General features: G+C 42.0%; 1 protein-coding gene across 7 annotated transcripts in view; it reads left to right on the plus strand.

Annotated features, from left to right (window-relative positions):
* The window catches only part of FAM13A (family with sequence similarity 13 member A), a 388,478-nt gene that overhangs the window by 327,387 nt on the left and 38,102 nt on the right, over positions 1-22,989 (plus strand). For all 7 annotated transcript variants that reach the window (XM_070047870.1, XM_070047871.1, XM_051819564.2 and 4 more), the window contains 4 exons: positions 477-659; positions 7,091-7,277; positions 18,851-18,927; positions 19,335-19,377. In XM_070047870.1, coding sequence (XP_069903971.1) covers positions 477-659; positions 7,091-7,277; positions 18,851-18,927; positions 19,335-19,377 — 490 coding nt within the window. The remainder of the gene's footprint in view (positions 1-476; positions 660-7,090; positions 7,278-18,850; positions 18,928-19,334; positions 19,378-22,989) is intronic.

The raw sequence follows: 22,989 nt of genomic DNA on the forward strand, positions 1-22,989 counted from the left end.
TATACGATTTTATCCTGAAGGGTTTCTAAATAGATGATAGGTATCATAAAGTCATTTGTGCCAGTGTGCTGTGCAAATCAGCCTACTGTCTTCCTGTGCAGAACCAGTGTGAGATTGGGAGGAAATCCGCCTTTGTGAGAATAGACCTATTATTATTCTATGGGGAACAAAGTCTTTCCTCATTCTGCCTTCTATTAAATGACCCTCATTTCCTGAACACCTCATAATTGTTGTTAGTCTTGCCGTGAGCATTTCGGCAAGCTTGGACTCACAGAGGTGAGAAATAACACTTACCAAATTGGTAGAATCTGCTCAGCTTGCTTGCTTTTGTTTTTAACACACAATGCAAATATTTTTATACTTGGACTCTTGTCCATTGAAAGAAGTCCAAAATTATGTGCATCTATTTTTAAAGGCAATTATTGATAAACCTGATTGCTTGAATATTTTTTAATTACTATTTGTTTTTTTACCAGACTCTTGGAAAGAACCATTCGATCAGCTGTAGAACAGCATCTTTTTGATGTCAATAGCTCTGGAGGTCAAAGTTCAGAGGACTCAGAATCGGGGCCATCATCAGCATCTTCCACCGCCGCATCCGCCAGACAGCGACGACGCCAATCTAAGGAACAGGATGAAGCGCGACGTGGTCGAGAGAAGTGAGTGGGCACTGCTTCTTCCCGTTGCTGAGCTTTCTCTTCTTTTTAAAATACGTACCTACCTTAGTCACTGCGATATCCTCACATCTGCTTCTCTGTCATTTCAGTAATTGGGTTAAAACCTTGATTCTGATCATTTTCAACTTGGCTAACATTTGGAAATTCATTGGTGAATAAATGGTGCACTTTGATTGGATGCTCTGCACGTTGCAGCAAGCCACAGACCGTTCACAACTTTCTTAGGGTTGTCTTATCTGAGGCGGGCTGGACTCGGGGAGGAGAAAGGTGCCCGGTGGCTGTCAGAGGGGTTCTTCCCCTTGGCAGACAGCGTGAAGTTGACTGTCAGACTCATTTATGAGCCAGCAGATTTTCCCATTGGATTGGGCTCTAAGTGAATGCTGGGATGTTGCTGTAGTACTCTGATGCTTGATAACGTCTGACTGTAAGAAAGGCTGAGCTTGCATAACTGAAAGAGGGGAAACTTAAGTTCTTGTTGATAGAAATTATTAACTTGAAGTCATTCCCATGGCATGAATAGTACTACAAGGAGCTGTAATAGTAATATATGTAACAAATAGTAATAAATGTAATAGTACTACAAGGATTTGATAAAAAGTACAAATGAACAATTACCATTCAAATTATTTGGTCATCAGGATTAGGAAAATGAACTTTTGCAGACAACAGACTGTATTTGTATTTTTGTCCCTGAAAGTTCCAAGTTCATTTTTATTCACTGTAGCATGTAGCCTCTATATAGTGATTGTTTTGAACTTCTTCTTAAATGTCCAAGAATAAACTAGATCCGTGTCCTCCTCCTCCTTTTTCACCTGTCCTCATAATCTACTTCAAAATCTTTATGGGAAAAAAATGAATGTGTTTTTTGCAAAAGAAAAACATGGACTATAAATAGTATAATTTCATGCTCCCCATCACTGAGATGGTCAAGGGCTGTACTAACGAGTATAATTTTAGAAATAAAGCAGGAGCAGTGACAGAAGCCACCAATATTACAAGTGGCATTTGCAGTACTTCAAAAAAGAGGTAGATCAGAGGGGTAGTTGTAACATTCCATTTATAAAATCAACATATTATGATACAGGAGATATTTATGCTTAACATTAGCTACTGATTGAGGTTTATAGAAAGCATCAGGAGGCAGAATAATTTATTAGTGTGCGCTCTGTATCTCGTTACAGCAAGTACAGTTATTCAGTTAACACTGTCCGTGCTGCCTCATTTTTACCGACAAGCAGGTAGCAACAGCCTGCACATTTAGAGTATCCTCATCAGCACGTTCAGTTCTCCCTGGCTTTGGACGAAGGAATGGTCCTGGCGGGGAGTGGGGGGGTGGGGGATGCGGGAGTGAGCCTGATAATGAGAACACGGTGAGATGGTGGCAATGCTCGGCAAAAGCCCAGAAATACAAAACATAGGCTCACCCTGACTCCCCTGCGGAATTTGAACATAGAGTTTTCCATGTCTGGAGATATTTGTAGCATAAACGATCTTGATGATTTCTGTTAACAACATGAGGGGAACAGAGAGAGATGGAGACTGGCAGAAACTGCATGATCCTCTAACACCATACACATGGCCCTCTAGTCTGTCTCTTAGATTTTCTTCTCTGGTATGCCTTTCACTGCTCTCTCTGCTCATTCATCCTGGACAAATAACAACTAGATGAGGAAGACAATCCTGGGTACACACTGTTAGGATACTTCTTTGTGCAGTGGAATAGCTTAACAACTGTCTCACCATACTCTGTTCCCTGGCACATGGCCTAGGCCCTCGGAAGCCCCTGTAAGATGCTGCTTGCTTACATCACCCTCCCAGTCATGAGACCCCCACTCCTGACCTGAAATGCAAAGTCACAGTCACGTCTTCAATCCAAGCCCCATTGAACACCTTCCCTCAGCTCCCCGAGTGCATGGAGGAGCAAGGTCCTTATCCTTATCTCTCCAGGCTCCCAATCTACTAGTTTGGCCTGAATCAGCTTTGGCCACAAGTCAGTTACCCCTTCCTCCAGCCTCTCTCTCCTCACCTTGATGCTGGTGCTGCTCCTTTCTCTCACCCTACAGCTCTGTTCCTTTCCTCTTACCTCCTTGTTCTTCATACTTTTGCAGCTGGCTGACTCTTCCAGCATCTCCCCTTTGGTCTCAGATCCCTCTTTCAACCTTCTTCCTTTCAGGGATTTTGAAATGCCACCATCAAAATCCTTTCTAATATCCTCAGGACAGTCTCTAAGTGTTATAAATCGTGAGAAGGTCAAGAACGTTTGTTACAGGCTATAGGAAATGAGTTTTCCATAGCATATGCTCCTGTGTCGTTGTTTCATTTCTACGGTTTTCCTCTGGCTTTGCTTTAAAAATGATTAAACTAGACTTGAATGCAAACTTATCAACCTTGTGGAATGAATAGAAAGTGTTTTGAAAAACAGAAGTTCATTTGTATCGTATCTATTTTGCCTCTACCAATTTAGAATTGCAACCAATTTGAAAATAGCCTTGGGGCTAGCATTGTGGTGGAGTGGATTAAGCCACTACCTGCAGCACTTCCAATCCAGCTCCTTGCTAATATGCCTGGAAAAGCAGCAAATGTCCTGAGTTCTTGGACCCCTGCCACCCACATGGGAGACCTGGATGGAGTTTCAGGCTCCTGGCTTCAGCCTGGCCAAGCCCCAGCTATTGCAGCTATTTGGGAAATGAAATAGTGGATGGAAGATCTCTTTCTCTCTGTTTCTTCCTCTCTCTCTCTCTCTCTCTCTCTCTCTCTCTCTCTCACACACACACACACAGACACTCTGACTTTCAAACAAATAAATAAATCTTTTTTTTTTTTTTTGACAGGCAGAGTGGACAGTGAGAGAGAGAGACAGAGAGAAAGGTCTTCCTTTGCCGTTGGTTCACCCTCCAATGGCCACCATGGCCAGCGCGCTGCAGCTGGCGCACCGCGCTGATCCAATGACAGGAGCCAGGTGCTTATCCTGGTCTCCCATGGGGTGCAGGGCCCAAGGACTTGGGCCATCCTCCACTGCACTCCCGGGCCACAATAGAGAGCTGGCTTGGAAGAGGGGCAACCGGGACAGAATCCGGCGCCCCGACCGGGACTAGAACCCGGTGTGCCAGCGCCGCAAGGCGGAGGATTAGCCTAGTGAGCCACAGTGCCAGCCACAAATAAATAAATCTTTAAAAAGATTTAAAAATAAAAATAGCCTGGAAGCCCATGATTGCCATTTTAAGATGAGATCAGAGTCTGTAAATCTAACTGGAATTGCCATGGTAGATTTTTGAAACAAGCAATACTATAAATACTTCATAAGCAAGACTATAAATACTTCATTTATCTTGGTGCAAATGATTGTTATTGGTCTAAATTCTGGAGGAAATGTAATTACTCATTATTATTTACTACAACAAAAACAGAAAAGTTCTAGGAATATAGTTATTATGTTTAAAAGTTTAGTTTAATTCATTATTTTAAAATCAACCATCTACCAGGTATATGGTCAGGTTGTAGAATCCTGCTTTTTGATATATAGAAGTTTGTTGTGATCATCACTCTACTTCTGAATATGTTTGAAAAAAAGTCATAATTATTTTTATTTTTTTAAAGATATATTTTATCTATTTGAAAGACAGAGTTACAGAGCGAGGTAGAGACAGAGAGAGAGGTCTTCCATCCACTGGTTCACTTCCCAGATGGTTGCAACAGCTGGAGCTACACGATCCAAAGCCAGGAGCCAGGAGCCTCTTCCAGTTCCCCCACATGGGTTCAGGGACCCAAGGACTTGGGCCATCTTCCACTGCTTTCCCAGGCCATAGCAGAGAGCTGGATCGGAAGAGCTGCAGCCGGGACTCAAACCCGTGGCCATATGGGATGCCGGCACTTCACGCCAGGCCCACTGTACCACAGTGCCGACCCCAGTCATAAGTATTTTTGAAAGGAAAGCAAAAATTAAGTGAAAGTAATTTTAGTCTTCCAAAACACAATAAATTAGAAAATTGATCTCAGTGTTTATTTGTTACATAATTATTATATGTTAAAATCCCACTGCAAAGTAAAAAACAATGATTCATTAGGAGGATAATAAGTAGTTTAGTATTATTAGAACATTAAATTTCTGCAGAGGAATTTGAGGAGGAAGCCCTGAAAATATTCCCATGGGCAATTAATATGAGAGGCCTGGGGCAGGAGTTTGGTCTAACAGTGAAGACACCCCTCATCTCTTGTCAGCCTACCTGGCTTCAACAGTTCACTCTGGCTTCTGACTCCAGCTTCCTGCCAATGCAGACTCTGGGAGGCTGTGGTGATGGCTCAAGTATTGGGTTACTACCAGCCATGTGGGGACCTGGATTGAGTTCCCAGCTCCAAGCTTCAGCCTTGGTCTGTGGACATTTGAGGAGTGAACCAGTGGGTGGGAAATTTCTAGGTCGCCAATATGTTTTATATTATATATATTGTATGTGTGTGTGTGTGTATAAAATATGTACATGATTTACCTAAAACTATTCTAGAGGCTACTCTCTTCTCTGTGTCCTCAAATGGCCTTTCCTCTGTGCACCTGTTTTTCTGATGTCTCTCTCATCTTATAGGATAGCACTCATGTTGAGTTAGGTGCCCAGCCTTATGACCCAATTTAACCTTAATTACCACCTTCAAGGCTCTATCTCCAAATACAGTCCTACATTGAGGATGTGAAAAATGTAGAAGAAGTGTGGAGTGGTAGGAAGATAGAATTTAAATTGTTAAACAAGTAATTCTAAGTTTAAGAACAAACCCATCTAGCCATCACCAGCAAACACTGTTCTCAGTGCATGGCTGAGAACTTGAATATGTGTCGAATGCATGTGCTTGCATGTTAGTCCCCTGGGATATTGCTTATATGTGTGCATAAATCTTTTATTTTTTATTTTTATTTTTAAGATGTATTTATGTATTTGAAAGGTAGTTTCAGAGAGGCAGAGGCAGAGAGAGAGATAAAGAGGTCTTCCATCCACTGGTTCACTTCCCAGATGGCCACAATGCCCAGAGCTGTGCCGATCTGAAACCAGGAGCCAGGAGCTTTTTTCGGGTCTCCCACGTGGGTGCAAGGACCCAAGGACTTGGGCCATCTTCCACTGCTTTCCCAGGCCACAGCAGAAAGCTGGATTGGAAGTCGAGCAGCCAGGACTCAAACCTGCGCCCATAAGGGATGCTGGCACTGCAGGCAGTGGCTTTACCTGCTACACTACAGCTCGGCCCCGCATAAATCTTTTATATAATTTTACCAAATATATATATTTTCACATTAAAAAGTTGTAGATAATAAGATGAAATTGGATATAGTGTTTAAAATGACCAAAGATTTGTATAACTTTGAAAATATTATGGTTGTATTTAATTCATAATTTTGTCTCCCTTATAGCCTGCCTGAGGATATGAATATAAATTACAGAATAAATAGTTAATGTTAGCCTTCATTTTTGGGAATGGTTGAGTTCATAGTAAGAAATGGTATCTATTTTTACTTTTTAGAACTCATTTAATTCAAGACATAGCTTTGGGTGTCTAAGGAGGTACATTAACTCAGTCCTACCAGGAGGGAGAGTAAAATCTCCTTCAAGTGTTTATCACCAGGCCTTGGTGCTCTGCGGAAGGTTTGATTTGCTTCTTGATATATAAAAGGAAAAAAAACTCACAAGTTTGTTAAGCAATTTAATTTTTCAAAAACTTCTAACAGGAGTGTTTAAAATAATTAAAACTATTTTAAGAACATTAAATGAATTAAAATCGATAATCATGACTGTCATATCTACTTCTAAAACTAAGCCATAAAAGACTTGAGCATTATAAGCTTACTTCTCAGAATTCCTTGTCCTGGGGGATGACAAATCCATAATTCAATTAAAATGCTTTGTATCCCATAGTTTTTATTACTTACATATGATTCCGATCAAGATTATCTAATTCAGTGAGATTTAAGTAGGAACACATGTGTACTTACTAAAATGTAGCATCTGGGAAAACCAGTAGTCTCTTCTGAAGAAATCATATTCTTTTCAACTCTATCTCCTTATATTTCATTAATTTAAAATATTGCTATGCACACACCCACATCTGTGAATAATGGAAACTTTTATTACAGATTTGCACTCTTCTCCCTCTTTGACTACAAGCTACTTTTGGTAAAAGACAAAAGCTGCTCATTGGTAGAAACTGTGCCTGCCAATTTGCCTCTAGGAGTAGTTTCTCCTTGAATGGGATCTGTTTGGCACCAAGCAGCCTCAGGCGTGGGGCTCCACTCACGTTTTGATCAAAGATGCAAACTGGAATTTTTGAGCATTCTTTGAGCTTCCCATTTATGATACATGACCCAGGTGGGAGTATCATTAAATATCCCTTTCACCTTTGGGAAATAAAATTAAGCAGTTTTTTCCCTTCAATTCAAGGGAGCTTATCAACAAAGAAAATATTCCTTCGGGATTCAGCAACCTCGATGATTGTATTTTGAATACTCAGGAAGTGGAGAAATTACATGAAAGTACCTCGGGCTCTGCCGGAGAAAGGAGCAAACCCAGACTACAGAAACCCAGTGCTAAACTTCCCGAGCTCAATGAAAATCAAGATGGTCTTGTGGTAAGTGAATGTTTCTATAAAATGGTGACTTGTGGCCACTTAGGAATGAGACTAACTTTATTCGTTCTTTATTTGGCCTGCGATTTGCTTATCTGCCAAGGAAATTTAAACCCACTGTGTGTCTGAGACTTGGCATAATAGCTTGAAAAGAATGTGCTTCTCAAGTTGAAATCCTCTTGGATACCAACTTAACCCATCAATAAATTTTTTCCACCGGGAGTAGTATCTCAAGTTCTCTAGGTGCTAAGAATAGAAGTGCAAGAGTATCTTGATTCCTTAGGATGTGTTTGACTGGCAAAACTGTGAACGTGGTCTATGTTTAAAAACATTTGGATGGGCAGTCCTAATTCCATGCTGGCCTTTGTTTACACAGGAGGCTCTGCCTCCAGCCCAATTTCCACTTTCAGTGTTCCAGAATTGTGTTTGTCACTTGTGACCTAAGTGAGTTCAATGGACCCTGTCTTTGTCACAATAAATAATTTAAAACTCTGCCAGCACAACTGATATAGAAGAAAAACTTCCTCATTTGCAAAACGGGGGTGCTCCCATAGATCTTTCCTAACTCTCATATTCCACCAAGTTTAAAATCTAAGCTTCAGAGGTAACCATAAAGCAATGAGCCCCAGAGCACAACGATGGCTAGACAGCCTCCTGGAAGTTAAGCTGTGCCTGCTAACTTCCCTCTTGTCTTGAACCTTCTGATTTTACTTTCTCCAGTTTGCCTCCAAAACCTGTCCCTATCTCATCTCAAGGTCTTTACACTCTGACCAAACATTTGTCTCTATGGCTAGAAACAAGGCAGGGAGGGAAAGAAAGGCAGAAGTATACATCACTATGTGCCTTCTGTGTACCAGGAAATATTTTGGGCTTGGGGATACAGCAGTGAGAAAAACAGTCAATGATTTCTGCTTTTGTGCGACTTATGCTCTAATCAAGATGAAATCAAGTAAAGCAGAATGTACATTAGGTATATAACTAATACAAATATATAAATAATTAGGTTATTATCACCACTAAGAAGAAAGTTAAAGCAGGGATTGGGGCAAGAGTTGCAATGGGATAGGGGATGCAATTTTTTTTTTTTTTTGACAGGCAGAGTGGACAGTGAGAGAGAGAGACAGAGAGAAAGGTCTTCCTTTTGCCATTGGTTCACCCTCCAATGGCCACCGCGGCCCGCGCGCTGCAGCTGGCGCACTGCGCTGATCCGATGGCAGGAGCCAGGTACTTATCCTGGTCTCCCATGGGGTGCAGGGCCCAAGCACCTGGGCCATCCTCCACTGCACTCCCTGGCCACAGCAGAGAGCTGGCCTGGAAGAGGGGCAACCGGGACAGAATCCGGCGCCCCGACCGGGACTAGAACCCGGTGTGCCGGCTCTGTAAGGCAGAGGATTAGCCTAGTGAGCCGTGGCACCAGCCCATGGGGATGCAATTTTAATAGAGGGATTAGATGAGGCCTCCCCCAGTTTTTGAGATTATAGTGTGAAGACCTAGAAGAAGTAAGGAACAAAACCATACAGATGAAAGTGCAAGTGCAGAGGTCCTGAGACAGTCATTTATCTGGAACATTCAAGGAGCCACAAGGGCACCATTGTGATTGGAAGAGAAGGAGCAAAGCGAAAGAGGCCATCACAGTGCAGGGGGGACAGATTAGGTAGGTCCTCATAGATCATTGTAAGGACTCTGCCTTTACTCTGGGTGAGAGAGAAGCCCCTGGATGAGACTGGAAGGTTCTCAGTACAATAGCGATCAGAGTTACTTAAGTAGATGCGACTGCCATGTTGAGAATGGACAGTAAGTGGGCAAGGGCAGAAGACCAGCTAGCAAGCCCTTGTGATAATCTAGGTTTAGGATGATGATGGTTTGTATTAAGATGGTATCAGAGCCAGCACACCTGGCCTCACAGGCTCTGCTCTAGGGGTTGCTGTTCCCATCAACTGAAACATGAGTATTCCTCTTGGAGTTGTGCATTGCAGGAGATATGAAGTGGGAGATAAGAAGCAGATGGACTCTGGATGCATTTTGACAATTGACTTGGTAAAGATTTTCTAGCAGATTATAAGTGAGTTATGAAGGTAATTGAGTAGTCAAGGATTTTTGGCCTCAGAATCTAGAAGAGTGGTCATTCTAGTATATACCAAGATGAGGAAGACAGAAGTTTTGGAAATGCTATCCTAGGTTCCATTTTGGACTTGTTAGATTGAGCTGCCTGTCAGATATCTAAAAGGAAATATCAGACAGTCAGTTGGATTTCTGGGCCCACAGTTCAGGGAGGTTGGCCTAGCTAGCAATACAAAAGTGGGCATTAATAGTCAGAGATGACCTTGAAGGCCAGTGCCTGGCAGGTGATCATGGAGGGAGCAGGTGTAGATGAGTGTAGACCCTGGGGCTTGCCCATGTTTAAAGGATAGGGAGATGAGAAGCCAGCAGAAGACAAGCCAGAAAAGTAGAAGAAAGACAAGGTGAATTTGAGGTCTTGGAAGCCAAGTAAGTATCTCAAAGAGGAAGGCGGGTAGATTCGAAGTCAATAGAAGACTGGAAGTAGGACCATTGAAATCAGTAGACCATAGCTCACTGTATTGGTAGAAAGTTAGTGCAAAAGCCATTCTCGAGGGAAAATTGGAGGAGAGTGACCAGACAGGTCGCACAGTGATCCTGCTCACCCACAGCACAGCCAAAGAGGGAGAATAGGATGCAGACATAAGGCTGCATCTTGCAGATTTGGCGCCTCTGAAGGTGGAATTATCTAGACGTTCTCACCTTGGTCCTTTTGCCTCTCGAGCATATCATGACCAACAGACACTGAGATTCCAGATAATGAGCCTGCCACAGTATATACAAATATTTTTATCAAAACACCACAGGTGACCCTATAACTATGGACAGTTTTTTTGAGTCTACTAAATTTTTTAAAATTCACTGAAAAGGAGCCGGGGTAGTGAGGTGCCAGCTAGGCTGTTAGATTGCTCTGCTTCATCTCTAAGCACTGCCCTGGTCCTAGCTCCTAGCTTATGCCTGTGTCTTCTGTCTCTCCGAGAAGAAAACTTAGCGCTTGCTTCATTTTGGAGAGCTAAGCTAGGAGCTTGTTTTTCAACACTCCCCTCCCCTGTTGAAACTCCTCTAGAGCTCCGCTCATTGTTTTCTGTCACCTCTGCAAATGGTAAAGGGCTTTCTCTAGTCTGAAGTTAACCTCCAGGTGAAAAGTAATCTTTGGAAATTCTGTCTTCTACGTCCATCTTCCCAGCTATCCCACACATAATATCCCTCATATAATATCCCACACATAATATCCCATACATAAATATACAAACATAAATGCATACACACACTCACACATTTTATTGCTGCTTCCCTTTTGGTTCATTTCCACTGGCCTTGGAAAAGTCTCTTTATCTAAATGCCTGTGCCCCGTATTGAAGTGCCTGGGTTTGAGTCCCAACTCCAGTTCCTGATAATGCAGACCTTGGGAGATGGGAGGTGCTATCTCAAGTAACTGGAGCCCTGATATTCCATGTGGAAGATCTGGATGGAGTTCCTGGCTCTTGGCTCCAGCCCTAGTCCCAGTTCATCCCCAAGCATTTGTAGGCATTTGGGGAGTGAACCAGTGGATTAGAGTTTTCTGTCCTCTATCTGTCTCCTTTCCTCTCAAATTAAAAAAAGAAAAAAAGTAGGTTTTAAAGCAATATCTATATTACATACATATATGTATTTTTATATCTGTAATAATTCTAGGTAAAAAGACTAAAGGAAATACAGTGTGTGTGCTTTGCATCCATGGATTCAACCAACCACAGATTGAGAAATATTAGAAAATGATTGCATCTGTACTGAAAATGTACAGACCTTTTTTTCTTTCCTGTATTTGTTCTCTAAACACTTCCATATCCCAAGTGTTTGCACAACATTTAAATTGAGTTAGGTATTGTAGTAATCTGGAGGTAATGTAAAGTATGCAGGAGGATTGTGCAGGTTATATGCAAATACTATGCTGTGTGATACAAGGAGTCTGAGCACTTGTGGATTTTGATATCTACAAGAGGTCCTGGAAGCAGTCCCCCATGAATGCTGGGGACAACTGTTAACCTCCAAGTATGTGATTTAATTAAGGTTGTGGTTGTAGTATTAGATGTCGTTCATTACTCTTTCCTCTGTTTTCCACATATATTCTATGTGATTATACTAACGCTAAGGTAAACATTACATTCAGCATGTAAAAAACAAAGTCAAGTAACTGTAATTTACCAACAGCTTCCACTTACTGTCACGTACGCCCTCTGTAATATTAGGCAAGGTTCAAGGAAAGAGGCAGGTCTTGCAATCATACCTGAATTTCGATTCCAGCTTTACCACTCAACAGCCACAGTAAGTGGACATGTTGCTTAGCCTTAGTTACCTCCTCTGTAAAAAGGGAATGTTAATATCTCATTATGGGGTCTTTTTGAGACTTAAATGCAACTAAATGTGTTTTTAAAAAAATGATAAAACTGAACATTTAGGCCCATTTCTGCTCGCTCTGCTGTGATGTCTAGTCTCTTTCACTCACTTTGCCATCAATTATTTTGAATAGCCTGCTCTTGAAAGTTTCAGTTCTGTTTGTCCTTGCTGATCAAGCCTTGCAGTCCAGGTTCTGCCCCCACGTCTCTGCAGAGACTGCTTTCTCCCTGTTGCTGCTGGCCTTGTCAGACCCCTGTGCTATGACATCTCTTTGGTCCTTGGCCTCCTCAAGTTCTTGTGATGTTCTCAGAGCTCTGTCTCCATTGGCCTCTGTGGCACTGACCTTGCCTTGACCTCTCACCACAATGACTATTTTCTTCTTCTCTGTATCCTTCACTGGCTAATCTTCTATAAATCATGCTTGGATGGAAATGTTATTTTTATCTCATCTCTCTTTCCCATCAGAACTGTGAGAGCTTCTCCAATTCCATGGTTTCAGTTGTCACCCCCTACACACACACACAAAGTGGCTTCCTGTTCAACATTTGATTGCAGCTCTCTGCAGTGTAGCCCAGAGAGGAGTCATGCTAAAAGTCAGCATGCTAAAACCTAACTCATCTCTTTGCTGTCTTTTTCACTGAAACACCCCACCCCAGCCAACCCCCGTCTGATTCATTTACATCAGCTCCTTGGTCATTTTCTAAGTTCTTTCCTTTCCATAATCCCAATCATGTGCCAAATGCCATTGATTCTACTTTAGAAATTTTTGGGTGCATCCCCTTTTCCTTTGTATTGTCGTTCGGTTGTTGAGACCATTATTACAACTCGTCTGGACTATGGAGGCAGCCACCCAGTACGTGTCCACAGCTCCATCCTGTGCCCTCTAGACCCTCTGAGCTGCCACTAGAGAACACTTCCTGCAGCAATTCCCAACCTTTGTTTGCAGTGGAATGCAGCTCAGCAGGAATTCCTGTCAAAAGCTACATCACAGTGATTTTCTGGGTGATGTGAAATATAACAAAGACTAACAGTGCAAATCGCCATCTTAAAATTATTCAGCCCTTTCATCACACACTATTAACTATATGACATGCACTGTTTTAGGTACTAAGCCCACAATGGTGAGCAAAACCGACACACACTCTGTGTTCCTGAAGTTTCCATTCTCATGGGATGAGACAGATAAGAAGTAAATGTGCCATCATGGGGTGATACCTGCCATGATGAGAAATAGAGCCAAGTGAAGAGGATAGGAAGTGGTAGGAGGCTAAGGACTGAGCCTCTGGGCACATCGAGAACCATACTTGCACTGGAACCTGAGGGATGTAAGGGAGTGAGCCACTGGAGTGTCTGGGGAAAGAATTTCTAGAAAGAAGGAGCAGCTGGCTTGGCCTTCTGAGGATAGGCAAGAGGCCATGGAGGTTAGAATGGAGTTGAAAGAGGAGCATTGCAGGAGATGAGGTCACAGACATGGCAGGGATCCTGGTCGCTTAAGGCATTGCAGCCATTTTTAGGACTTTGACATTTGCCTTGAATAAAATGAGGAACTGTTAGAAGAATGGCACACAGGTGGTGAGTGATGGACCAGGGTTTAAGTAAAATAACTGACATAATCTAGGCAAGAGACGGTACTGATTTAGACCAGTAGAGCAGTAGAGGTAGTAAGAAATGGTCACTCCTTGGGTATATTTTGAAATGAAGCCAAGAGGACTTTCTAATGGATTGGAGGGGGTGTGTGAAGAAGGTGGGGGTACGGGCTGGGAGACGGGACCTATTGGACAGGTGGAATGGTTTGATCACAAATCACTCTCATCTAACAGCCATCTCATGAGGAACTTGAAGTTTCCTCCATGTCCTCCTTCACATAACACCAAAAGTCTGTGTCTATGTTTTAGCTACAAAATACCTTTCATCTAAGAATAGTAAATACTCTTAGGGCCTGTGTCATGGCACAGTGGGTTAAACCACAGCCTACAATGCCAACATCTCATATGGCCAAAAGTTTAAGTCCTAGCTGTTCCACTTCTGATCCAGCTCCCCACTGATGGCCTGGGAAAAGCAGGGGAAGATGTTCCAAGTGCTTGGTCCTCTTCACCTACGTGGGAGACCCAGATGAGACTCTTGATCCCTGGCTTTGGTCTGGCCTAGCCCCTGCCATTGTGGCCATTTGGGGAGTGAACCAGAAGATGGAAGATCTATCTGTCATTCCATCTGTCTCTCACTGCAACTATGGCTTTCAACTAAATAAATCTTAAAAAAAAAAAAAAAAAGAACAACAACGAATACTATCCTAACTAGATCCATCTCACCATGTTTCTACACACATCAAAGATTTCTTTCCTTTATGTACTATTGAGTAAGGAAAAAAAATGTGCTGTCCTCTTTGAATTCTTTGTTTTGTCAACTGATGTTTCATGTTACTATTATTCAAATAGACCCTATCATAGAACTGGAAGTAATAGAAGCAAACTAAGTTGGAGGAGGGCTTTTGGCTCGGTGGTAAAGATACCACTTGGGGTGCCTGCATCCTGCATCAGAGTGCCTGATTGAAGTCCTAGCTCTGCTTCCTGCCCGCTTCCTACTAATGCACACCCTGGGAGGCAGCGAGTGAGTGATGGCTCAGAGCCCCTGCCACCCACGTGGGAAACCTGGATTGAGTTCTGGGTTCCTGGCTTAGGCGTGGCCTGCCGTCACAGGCATTTCTATAGTGAACCAGTGGGTAGAAGATTTCTCAGTCTCTTTGTCTTTCAAGTAAAGTGAAAATAAATAAAGAAAATTTTTAAATGTTTTCCAAAAACAAACAAACTATAGCTGGGCTGGTATGGACGTCTGACCACAGAAGTCATAGCAGCAAGGATAAGTGCCCGTGTGGCCTGCCATTCATCATCCTACCCCCATGGCCCAGCCTGGTCAGCACTCACCAAAGATGTGTTGAAAAATAATTAATGAATCATCGCCATGTAGCTTAGAGTAACTTGTGCATCACAAAGACCCAAAACGCAATGTCTCAGACATGGTAGAAGTTCCTTCTCACGTGACGATCGGCGGCAGGAGATTGGGGTGGGGGGGAAGAAGTGCTCCCCTTGCAGTATTTCAGGGACCAGGCCAACTGTATCTCTGTCTCCTTCAGCAAGGAGCGTCCAGTGCACACTCGTGGAGTTTATCTGCTTTCCTGCCTCCAGAAGGTGGAGCTGGGCACTGAGGAAGGTCCTTGGTAGGGAAGCTGATTGGCCAGGCCAAGAAGCCACAGACGTCACTTCTCTAACCCTGTTAGTGAGAAGTCCTATCTAATCACCGGAGAGGCTGAGAAACGTGTGTGGCTGCTTCGTTACCATGCTGGAAATGTAGAATGGGTTTGGGTGGACGTGGCAAGTGCTTCCACAGGCTTCACTTACGACACTAGTAATGCTTTTTGAATATAGATTAACTTATACGGCTTTAAGCATAAAGCATAAAATGTAAAGAGGGAACACAAAGGAATTCAAACCTGTCATTAATCCCTTGTTAATGAGGCCATAGGCTGACAGCTCAAGGTTAGAGTAAGGAACCTGTTTTGACTAACAATGTTCCTGCAGCTGCAGACTGAGCTGTTTATATATTAAGAGAAGGACAGTGTGTGTGTGTGTGTGTGTGTGTGTGTGTCCCCTCTTTAAAGGCTTGGTCAGCATGTAACAGTTTTAGAAGATAAATCGGTCTTTGCTGCAAGTGTTTTCAAGTGCTACTTCAGTCAGTGGTCAGAAATAATTTGAGCCTAAGCTCTCAATGCCAATATGAGGTGAAGTGGGGGAAGATTCAAAATAAAGGGGTTAAAAATGAAGTTAGCTTTATCCGGGCATTTGCTCTTTGAGATTTGGAGTTATTTTTATAATTAAGGAGTGTGGGTTTTAAAATTCAGTTTCTTCTGACACCCAGGAACTATGAAAATAAATGTTTTCATGAATCTATGTCTTGAAATTCACTGGTAGTACATATATGAGTTGGAGTTTCATAGTTTATAAACTATGGTGTGTCTGATTTTCAAATGACTATTTTTGGGTAGGCATTTGCCCCAGCAGTTAGGGTGCAAGTTCGAATGCCTGCTTCCCACACTAAAGGACCTGGGGTCAATCTGTTCTTTGTATTTTTTCTCAAATTGCCTATTACCTTTTATTTAAAATAAAATACTTTAAATTTTTAGAGGTAATTAAAAGTTTCTGCAATAAAGCATTTCTGTAAGAATTCTATCGCTTGAGTGTTTAATAAATGCAAACATTAATGGACTACTCTTTTACCACACAGAGAGTTGTGTTTGGAACTTTAAATCATTCAATACCTTCAAAAGACACTGAGTCACTCTTTTCTCATAAGGCAAGTGCCGTTAGCAACCACAGCACATCGGAAAATCAGAAAGTGTGCTTCTCATCAAATGGGAGCATTCTGCGTCTCAGCGTTGTTTTATCTGTTGGATACATTTTCCCCTTCCCCATCTCGGTGAGGTGGGGGAATTACTGATCTCTTTCTTAACCTCTCCTCACCAATCCCTTGACAAAGGTTGAAAATTAAGAGTTTGTAAAGCGTTTTGTGCCTGTGGGAATAGATTTTTTTTTGCTGCACTCATGCATCTTCACTGCCCTCCTCAGTTTCATTCCACAGCAGCTGGGGTGCTTAGCCAGTTGTTGCTCAGAGGCTCCCTGTTTCCAGGATGCATAGGTGCAGCCCAGACACCTAAGCTGAGGCACACCATGTACTCGCATGCCTCCGGTGAAATCAGACCCGGGATATTCAACGGCGAGCCAGTTGCGGAGCAGTACTGAGAGTCATCCTCTGTGCATTGCATCTGTGAAAACTCAGGTCGTTGGAGTTCTTACACACAAGAACCAAAGATTAAAAAGAAGGGAGGGAATGGGCAAAGTTAATATTTGTTTTAATCCTGGAGATCAGCTAAACTTTATCGCGTCTCACAACTGCTTTTTGCAAAGATTCCTACTGTGTAATGTAACTAAGCCTGTATTGATTCCTTCAGCTTAGGGGAAAAAAATATCTTCTAACATCTTTTAATAGAAATCTCTCTACATTTATGTAATTCTATCATGGTTTATTTTCTGTTCTCTCCTTTTTGAATACTCATTAGCTTCAAGCTCAAAATGTTCATCGCATCTGAAATAATCATCAACATATAATTATAAATGTACCATTTTCATTGCCTCTTTTCTGAAATGTTCTGAAGATAGACGATTGTGTTTCCCTGAGAATTCATGTTTCCGAGCTTCAGGAAAACCTAATACTAAGATCTCACACTACAGTTTCTGATAATCTATCGAAGATACCAGTGGGAACGAAGATCCCTTGTCAGGAAGGTCACATTCAGATAATTAATTAAGTTTTGGTTTAATGGGAGTCACTTTATGGAAGCCTCTTGTCACTCAGTCTTTCAGGTATAAATATAATTGAATGTTGTTATATATATATAATTTTTATTTCTCAGATCCATTCTAAAATTATCTAGCCTGTGAGTGGGCACTGTGTCATAACAAATTAAGCTGTCATTTGGGACACCCTTATCCCATATTATACCACTTAAGATAAGTCCCACCTTCACTTCTAATCCAGCTTCCTGCTAAATGCACATCCTGGGAGGCAGTGGATGAGATAACTTTTATGTTACGCAGTCTTCTTGGGTTCGGTTCTTTGATGGAGTCCAGGGTGTCAAACAGAATTCGAGACAAGTTGGCCAAACCAACATAAAAGGAAAATAGTCCATTCACAAACCATGTCAAAGATTGATTTTCTTCTTGAATTATATTTTAAGGAATTTTTAAAAATAAATGCTCATTTCATGGAATTATGGTGAACTCTAATCAATTTTAGCAGTGTCTCCATAATGGTATGTTATTAATAAGTAGCTGAATGCATGTTGCTTTAATATATGTTGGTTTAGTTTGATGACACAGGATGTGTGTGTTATGTTTAATGTCCTTTTTATGTACCTCTATGGATCTCTGTTTCAACGAAATTCAGATCCAGGTTTCCAAGGCAGCTGTGTTTGGAGTCTATTGAATTAAAATTTTCTCCTGTTTGCTTATCTGTTCTTCCTTCATGAGGATGGCTTACTTACTCTGTTCTCAGTTACATGGGTTATATTTAGAAAGTTTTGGCCATATTCACAGAGGCAGTAAAAACTCTACAGATATGCCCACCTGTAAGCATTGTGCCTACTTGGTCAGGTTGGCATACAGACCACTCAAAGTAAGTTTCCTGTTTCTATTTTGTTCAGCTTAGCTTATTGAAAGATAACATTGCCAGCGCTGTGGCTTACTAGGCTAATCCTCTGCCTGTGGCGCCAGCACCCCAGGTTCTAGTCCCGGTCAGGGCGCCGGATTCTGTCCCGGTTGCTCTTCTTTCAGTCCAGCTGTCTGCTGTGGCCTGGGAGGGCAGTGGAGGATGGCCCAAGTGCTTGGGCCCTGCACCCGCATGGGAGACAAGGAGGAAGCACCTGGCTCCTGACTTTGGATCAGCGCAGCGCGCCGGCGGCGACAGCCACTTGGGGGGTGAACCAACGGAAAAAGGAAGACCTTTCTCTCTCTCTCTTTCTCATTGTCTAACTCTGCCTGTCAAAAAAAAAAAAAAAAAGATAACAGTAAACATCATAGATAGAAAAGTTTTTTAAATGAACTCTATTTCTTTGTATGGATGTTTTACAGCTTAAGTATAAGCTACATATTACTCCAAATCATATTGGCAGTATATGTAAAAACATATACATCAATAAGTTAATAGTAAATGTCATACCAATTTCTGATTAGATTCAAGATCAGATTTCTCGATCCTAATTCTAAGCCACCCTGGCTCTCTGACAGTGTGGGTTTTGCCGTGTTAGCAAGGAAATGTGGATAATATCTAATAAAGATGATCAGGACACAGTGACCATTTCTATGGCATTATCAGATGTCTCTGTTTAAGCTATAGTAAAAATGTACAGTTTGATGCAGGCAGAATATATTACACTTATAATTTTACTGGTTTTTAACAGGGATTGAAGTGTGATGGGTAGAATTAGTTTCCAACTCCATATTAAATGGTTGCTCTGTTTTAGAGAAAGGGAACTCTGCTGTTGCATATTTCTTGTCATGCCTATTGGGCAATCAACAATTGTCCTGTTGCAGGATATGGAAAGTCTCAGTTCTACACGATCTCATGTGAGGACAACACCCGATGATGTGGAACCCATGTCTGATGAAAGGTAATTTAAGAATTTTCTCATTGCATTGTCTTCAAAGGATATGAAGAGATTTTTTTTTCATTTAATGCATTTAGTTATAAGAACTAAAAAGAATAGAATTAAAGAACTGTGTGTTTACCACTACTATTTTATTGCAAGGAACAGACTTAGAATGGAAAACTTACTGTGGTACTATTAAAAGAAAAAAAAACCTCATTCCTGTTTGCTTCTGTTTCTGGTGTGTGTGTTTTATTTTGATTACTGTTTTGCTTTGTTTTGTTTTTGAAGTTGAGAATTTTATTTATTTTTTTAAGGGTTTACTTATTCAATATACTTTTAAAACAAATGAAATCATAGTGGATGAAAAGCATTGTTACAAAATAAGTGGACAATTTATGGTATTCTATTGTTTTTACTGTTGTTTATAGCAAAGAAAAGGAAAGGGATGGTGGACACACCCAGCATTTTGAGGTGAGTAGCTAACACGTAAGAGGGCGGCTGAGATGGGCCTGGGCACATATGCTTGCATGTATGTGTGGGATATTGTTAGCCTTCAATGAGGGATAAGGAAATAAGTGACAGGCTGTGACTGGTTAGAAAAGCAAGTGTCAAGAATTCTATATTCCTTGAGAAATTTGCTTTGTAAGTTATTCTACTTGCTGGTGAAGATAATCTACTTTAATGACATGGGGATTTTTCTTTAGTTTTTTTTTTTTTTTTTTCCCACAAAGTAAGACAGAACAAAAACAACAACAACAACAATAAGGCTACTGGTTTGATTTTCCATGACTTGCTGCATTTCTGTAGTGACTGAAACTTACTGATGGTGAGATGTAGTGGATTGGTCACAGGGACTGCCTCATTAGCTTTCCGGTTTAGCATAAATTCAGTTTTAATTACACAAGCAAGGGAAATGTCTCTAATGCTGTTATGTCATCTGTGTCTTCTGATTTAGTGCACTTTCCTGGCCTCCCACTTGTCATCTCAGGGCATGGCCATGTGAACCCAAGTATCTGCTTCCTCTTCTTCCAGCTCCACGGTCCAGTCACTGCCTTGGGCCTCATTTGAAATTCTTGAATGTGCACTTAACCTGCTACTGCCAAATGCTTCCAACTCCACCTCCAACCTTACCAGTTTTGTTTTTGGCAAGAATGAAAGCCAAACCTCTTCTTGAATTCTGACTTTGGATATATTAATTATATAGAGAGACCTGGCCCTTCATCTAAATCAACAATGTATATTAAATCATATTGTATACAGAGACCGTGCTAGGAGCTGGGGTTTAATGACAGCCACAATCCCTGCACCCGTGGCGTTCGTACACTGCAGCAGATTAAGACTCAGAAAGCCTTGGGCCCCTTTCTTAGACAATCACACACGCACGTAAAATTTTGCATACAATCGCTCAGGGCCCTGCATGCACTAGTACTGGAGACTCCTTCTATGGCCTCAGTTCAGTGCACGTCACGGGTACTTCTTCATTCGCCCCGCCACGTAACAGGAGGGGAGTGCAGCTTCCTGCGTGACTTCACAGAGTCTGGGCTACTGCTTTCATCTCTTGTTTCCAGCTCCTTTCTGCTTCCTTGCCTGGGATGCAGGCAGCAGGCTACATCCTTTGCTTTGCCGCGGGCACCTTTTGAAGAGTGGGTTCCGCCATGATGCCGTGTTTTCTCTGGCTTCCTGCCTTCTCGCGCCCGGTCCTCAGCTGGAGCAAGCACCCACCCTCATGCCATTCAGCAGGAAGGAGATTGGCTTGGCCAGCCTGCTGGAGAGGTCTTCTCAGTTCTCCCCTTTTATGCCTCTTATCTTGTATGAGATGAAAGGGAGCAGAGCAGCCTTTGTGGGTGAACTTCAGAATGTGAACTCATAAATTCCGAGTGGCGCCCGAACTCACATTCACATTGAACTCAGTTTGCCTTCGTCTTTTTGTGGAAACTGCCCTGGCAGTGGATGAATCATGGGGAAAAAATCTCCAGGGCTCCCTCCCTCTGCCAGGTCCTATTCTCATGGGCCACCCCCATGTGAGGCTGCCAATCAGCGCCCAGCCTGCCGTGGGCACATTGTAGGCATTCACTATTAATAATCGTTGTCATCATGGCAGTTTCAGTTAGGGGATAAAATTAGGTGGTGAATTAAAACCCAGAGTAAGTCCGCGTCCCCTTTCTATCACAACTGCCCAAAAGAAAAAAAATAAGGCATCACTCCACAAGACTGGAGAATATTTCTATTTATGGACGCATATATTTCTTACACTGAAAAAAAATACTATTCATGAAGGACTGTGAAAAGATCTATTTTCCACTAGTAAAATTCCTCCCCCTGGTCACTGTGTTATGATGTCTTGGTTTTTGATATATGGAGCATTACATAAAACAAATAGTAATTTGGTTTCCTGGTAAAATAGCAATAATTCCCCCATTTTAGAGATGAGCAGTCTGTATTTGGGTTATCCTTCCTAGAATTCTGTTTAACTAGTATTTCTTTTGTTTCAAGTCTCCTGTAGCAACCCATTGAGATGCCAGAATTTACATGGCCACTGTGAATGGGTATTTTTTTTTCTGATTTCATTTTCCATTAAGGTGGATTTTGTGCTCATTAGTAATGTCCTTGAGAATTCTCCTGGTACACTCAGATTCAGCTGTCACAGCGTGGCAAGTGGCAGCTCCTAGGGAAAGCTGGTTTTTCCCTTCTTTTCTTTGCTAATTTTTTATGAGAAAGAGAAGCAGGTGCCTTTGGCCTCAGCAGGGCTCCTTGGGGCAGACCCACGGAGAAGGGCTTCCCTAGGTCTGCTTGTCAAAGGCAGCGGCAGGCACAGATCTGACTCTGTCTTGGAAATAATCGATTTGCAGCTGTAACCCTGCCTTGTTTGTTGCTATTGTTAAAAGATTTATTTATTTATTTTGAAAGTCAAAATTTCAGAGAGATAGGGAGAGACAGAGACAGAGAGATTGGTCTCCCATTCCCTGTTTCACTCCCCAGATGGCCACAGCGGTCTTCCACGTGGGTGGCAGGGGCCCAGGCACCTGGGGTATCCTCCAGGTGCTGCTTTCCGTGTGCAGGGAGCTGGATTAGAAGTGGAGCAGCCAGGACATGAACTTGCACCCATATGGGATGCCGGCATGGCTACGCCACAATGCTGGCCCCAGTGTGCCTTGTTTGAAGGCAGTGTGGAAAGTGGACGTGCATTTCCCTTTGTTGTGCGTCTTTTTCATTTCTTTTGATGGTACAACCAATCTTCTCCAGAGAGGGCCTGTTGAAGCAGGCACAGGCCCATGAGTTACCCATTTCTATTCGTTTCTTTCTATTTCACATGAGTGTCTTACATACGTTTGAATTAAAAACTGGTTAGCAACCCAGTGGCAACGAATAAAAACTTGAGTGGCTTCCAAAGGCCAAAAATTAAAGTGCAGTTTTTTCAGGTAGGCTTTGGAAGCTGACCTTGTAATAAAGCGTCCTGTTGGACTGCCCAGAGTGAGATAAATAAGGAAGAAGCAGGGGGTGCAGTCTAGAGCCTTTGTTCTTTGGTTTGTTTTTGAACTCTTTTTAACAACTGCCAAGTACCCAGAAGAGAGGTCATTCCTAAAACCAGCAGCCTCTAGCTGTGTCACTGAAAATGCAGATTTTGAGTTCTCTTTACATTGGAGTTGATACCTTGTGCTTCAGTTCATTTCCTTCCAAGTTCTTTTCTATGGCAAAAATGTGTTATGCTTCACCGAAAACCCAGAATAAGGAAATAATAACTTTACAATGAATCTCTTTGTCGAGGAAGCAAAACAAAAGACAATTATTAAATACATGGGAGGGTTTTGCATTATCTCAGAGATCATTTTATGTTGGAATTATATGGCCAATGAAGTGTTAAATTCTTTTAAGATATTTTTATATGCTTTATACTTTCTAAGCCTACTGCTTAAGAGAGCTTAGAAGCATACCTTTGATAACAAACAGGACATTCATAACAAACAAAAGACAATCCCACCCCCCCTTTTTTAGCCTGCTTCTAAAATGAAAAAAAAAAAAAAAAAAAAAACTGAAGTCAAGACTTTCCCATGAGGATTAATATTGGTTATCACAAGGTTTCAA

The sequence above is a fragment of the Oryctolagus cuniculus genome, chromosome 8 (assembly GCF_964237555.1).
Source record: "Oryctolagus cuniculus chromosome 8, mOryCun1.1, whole genome shotgun sequence".
NCBI lineage: Eukaryota > Metazoa > Chordata > Mammalia > Lagomorpha > Leporidae > Oryctolagus > Oryctolagus cuniculus.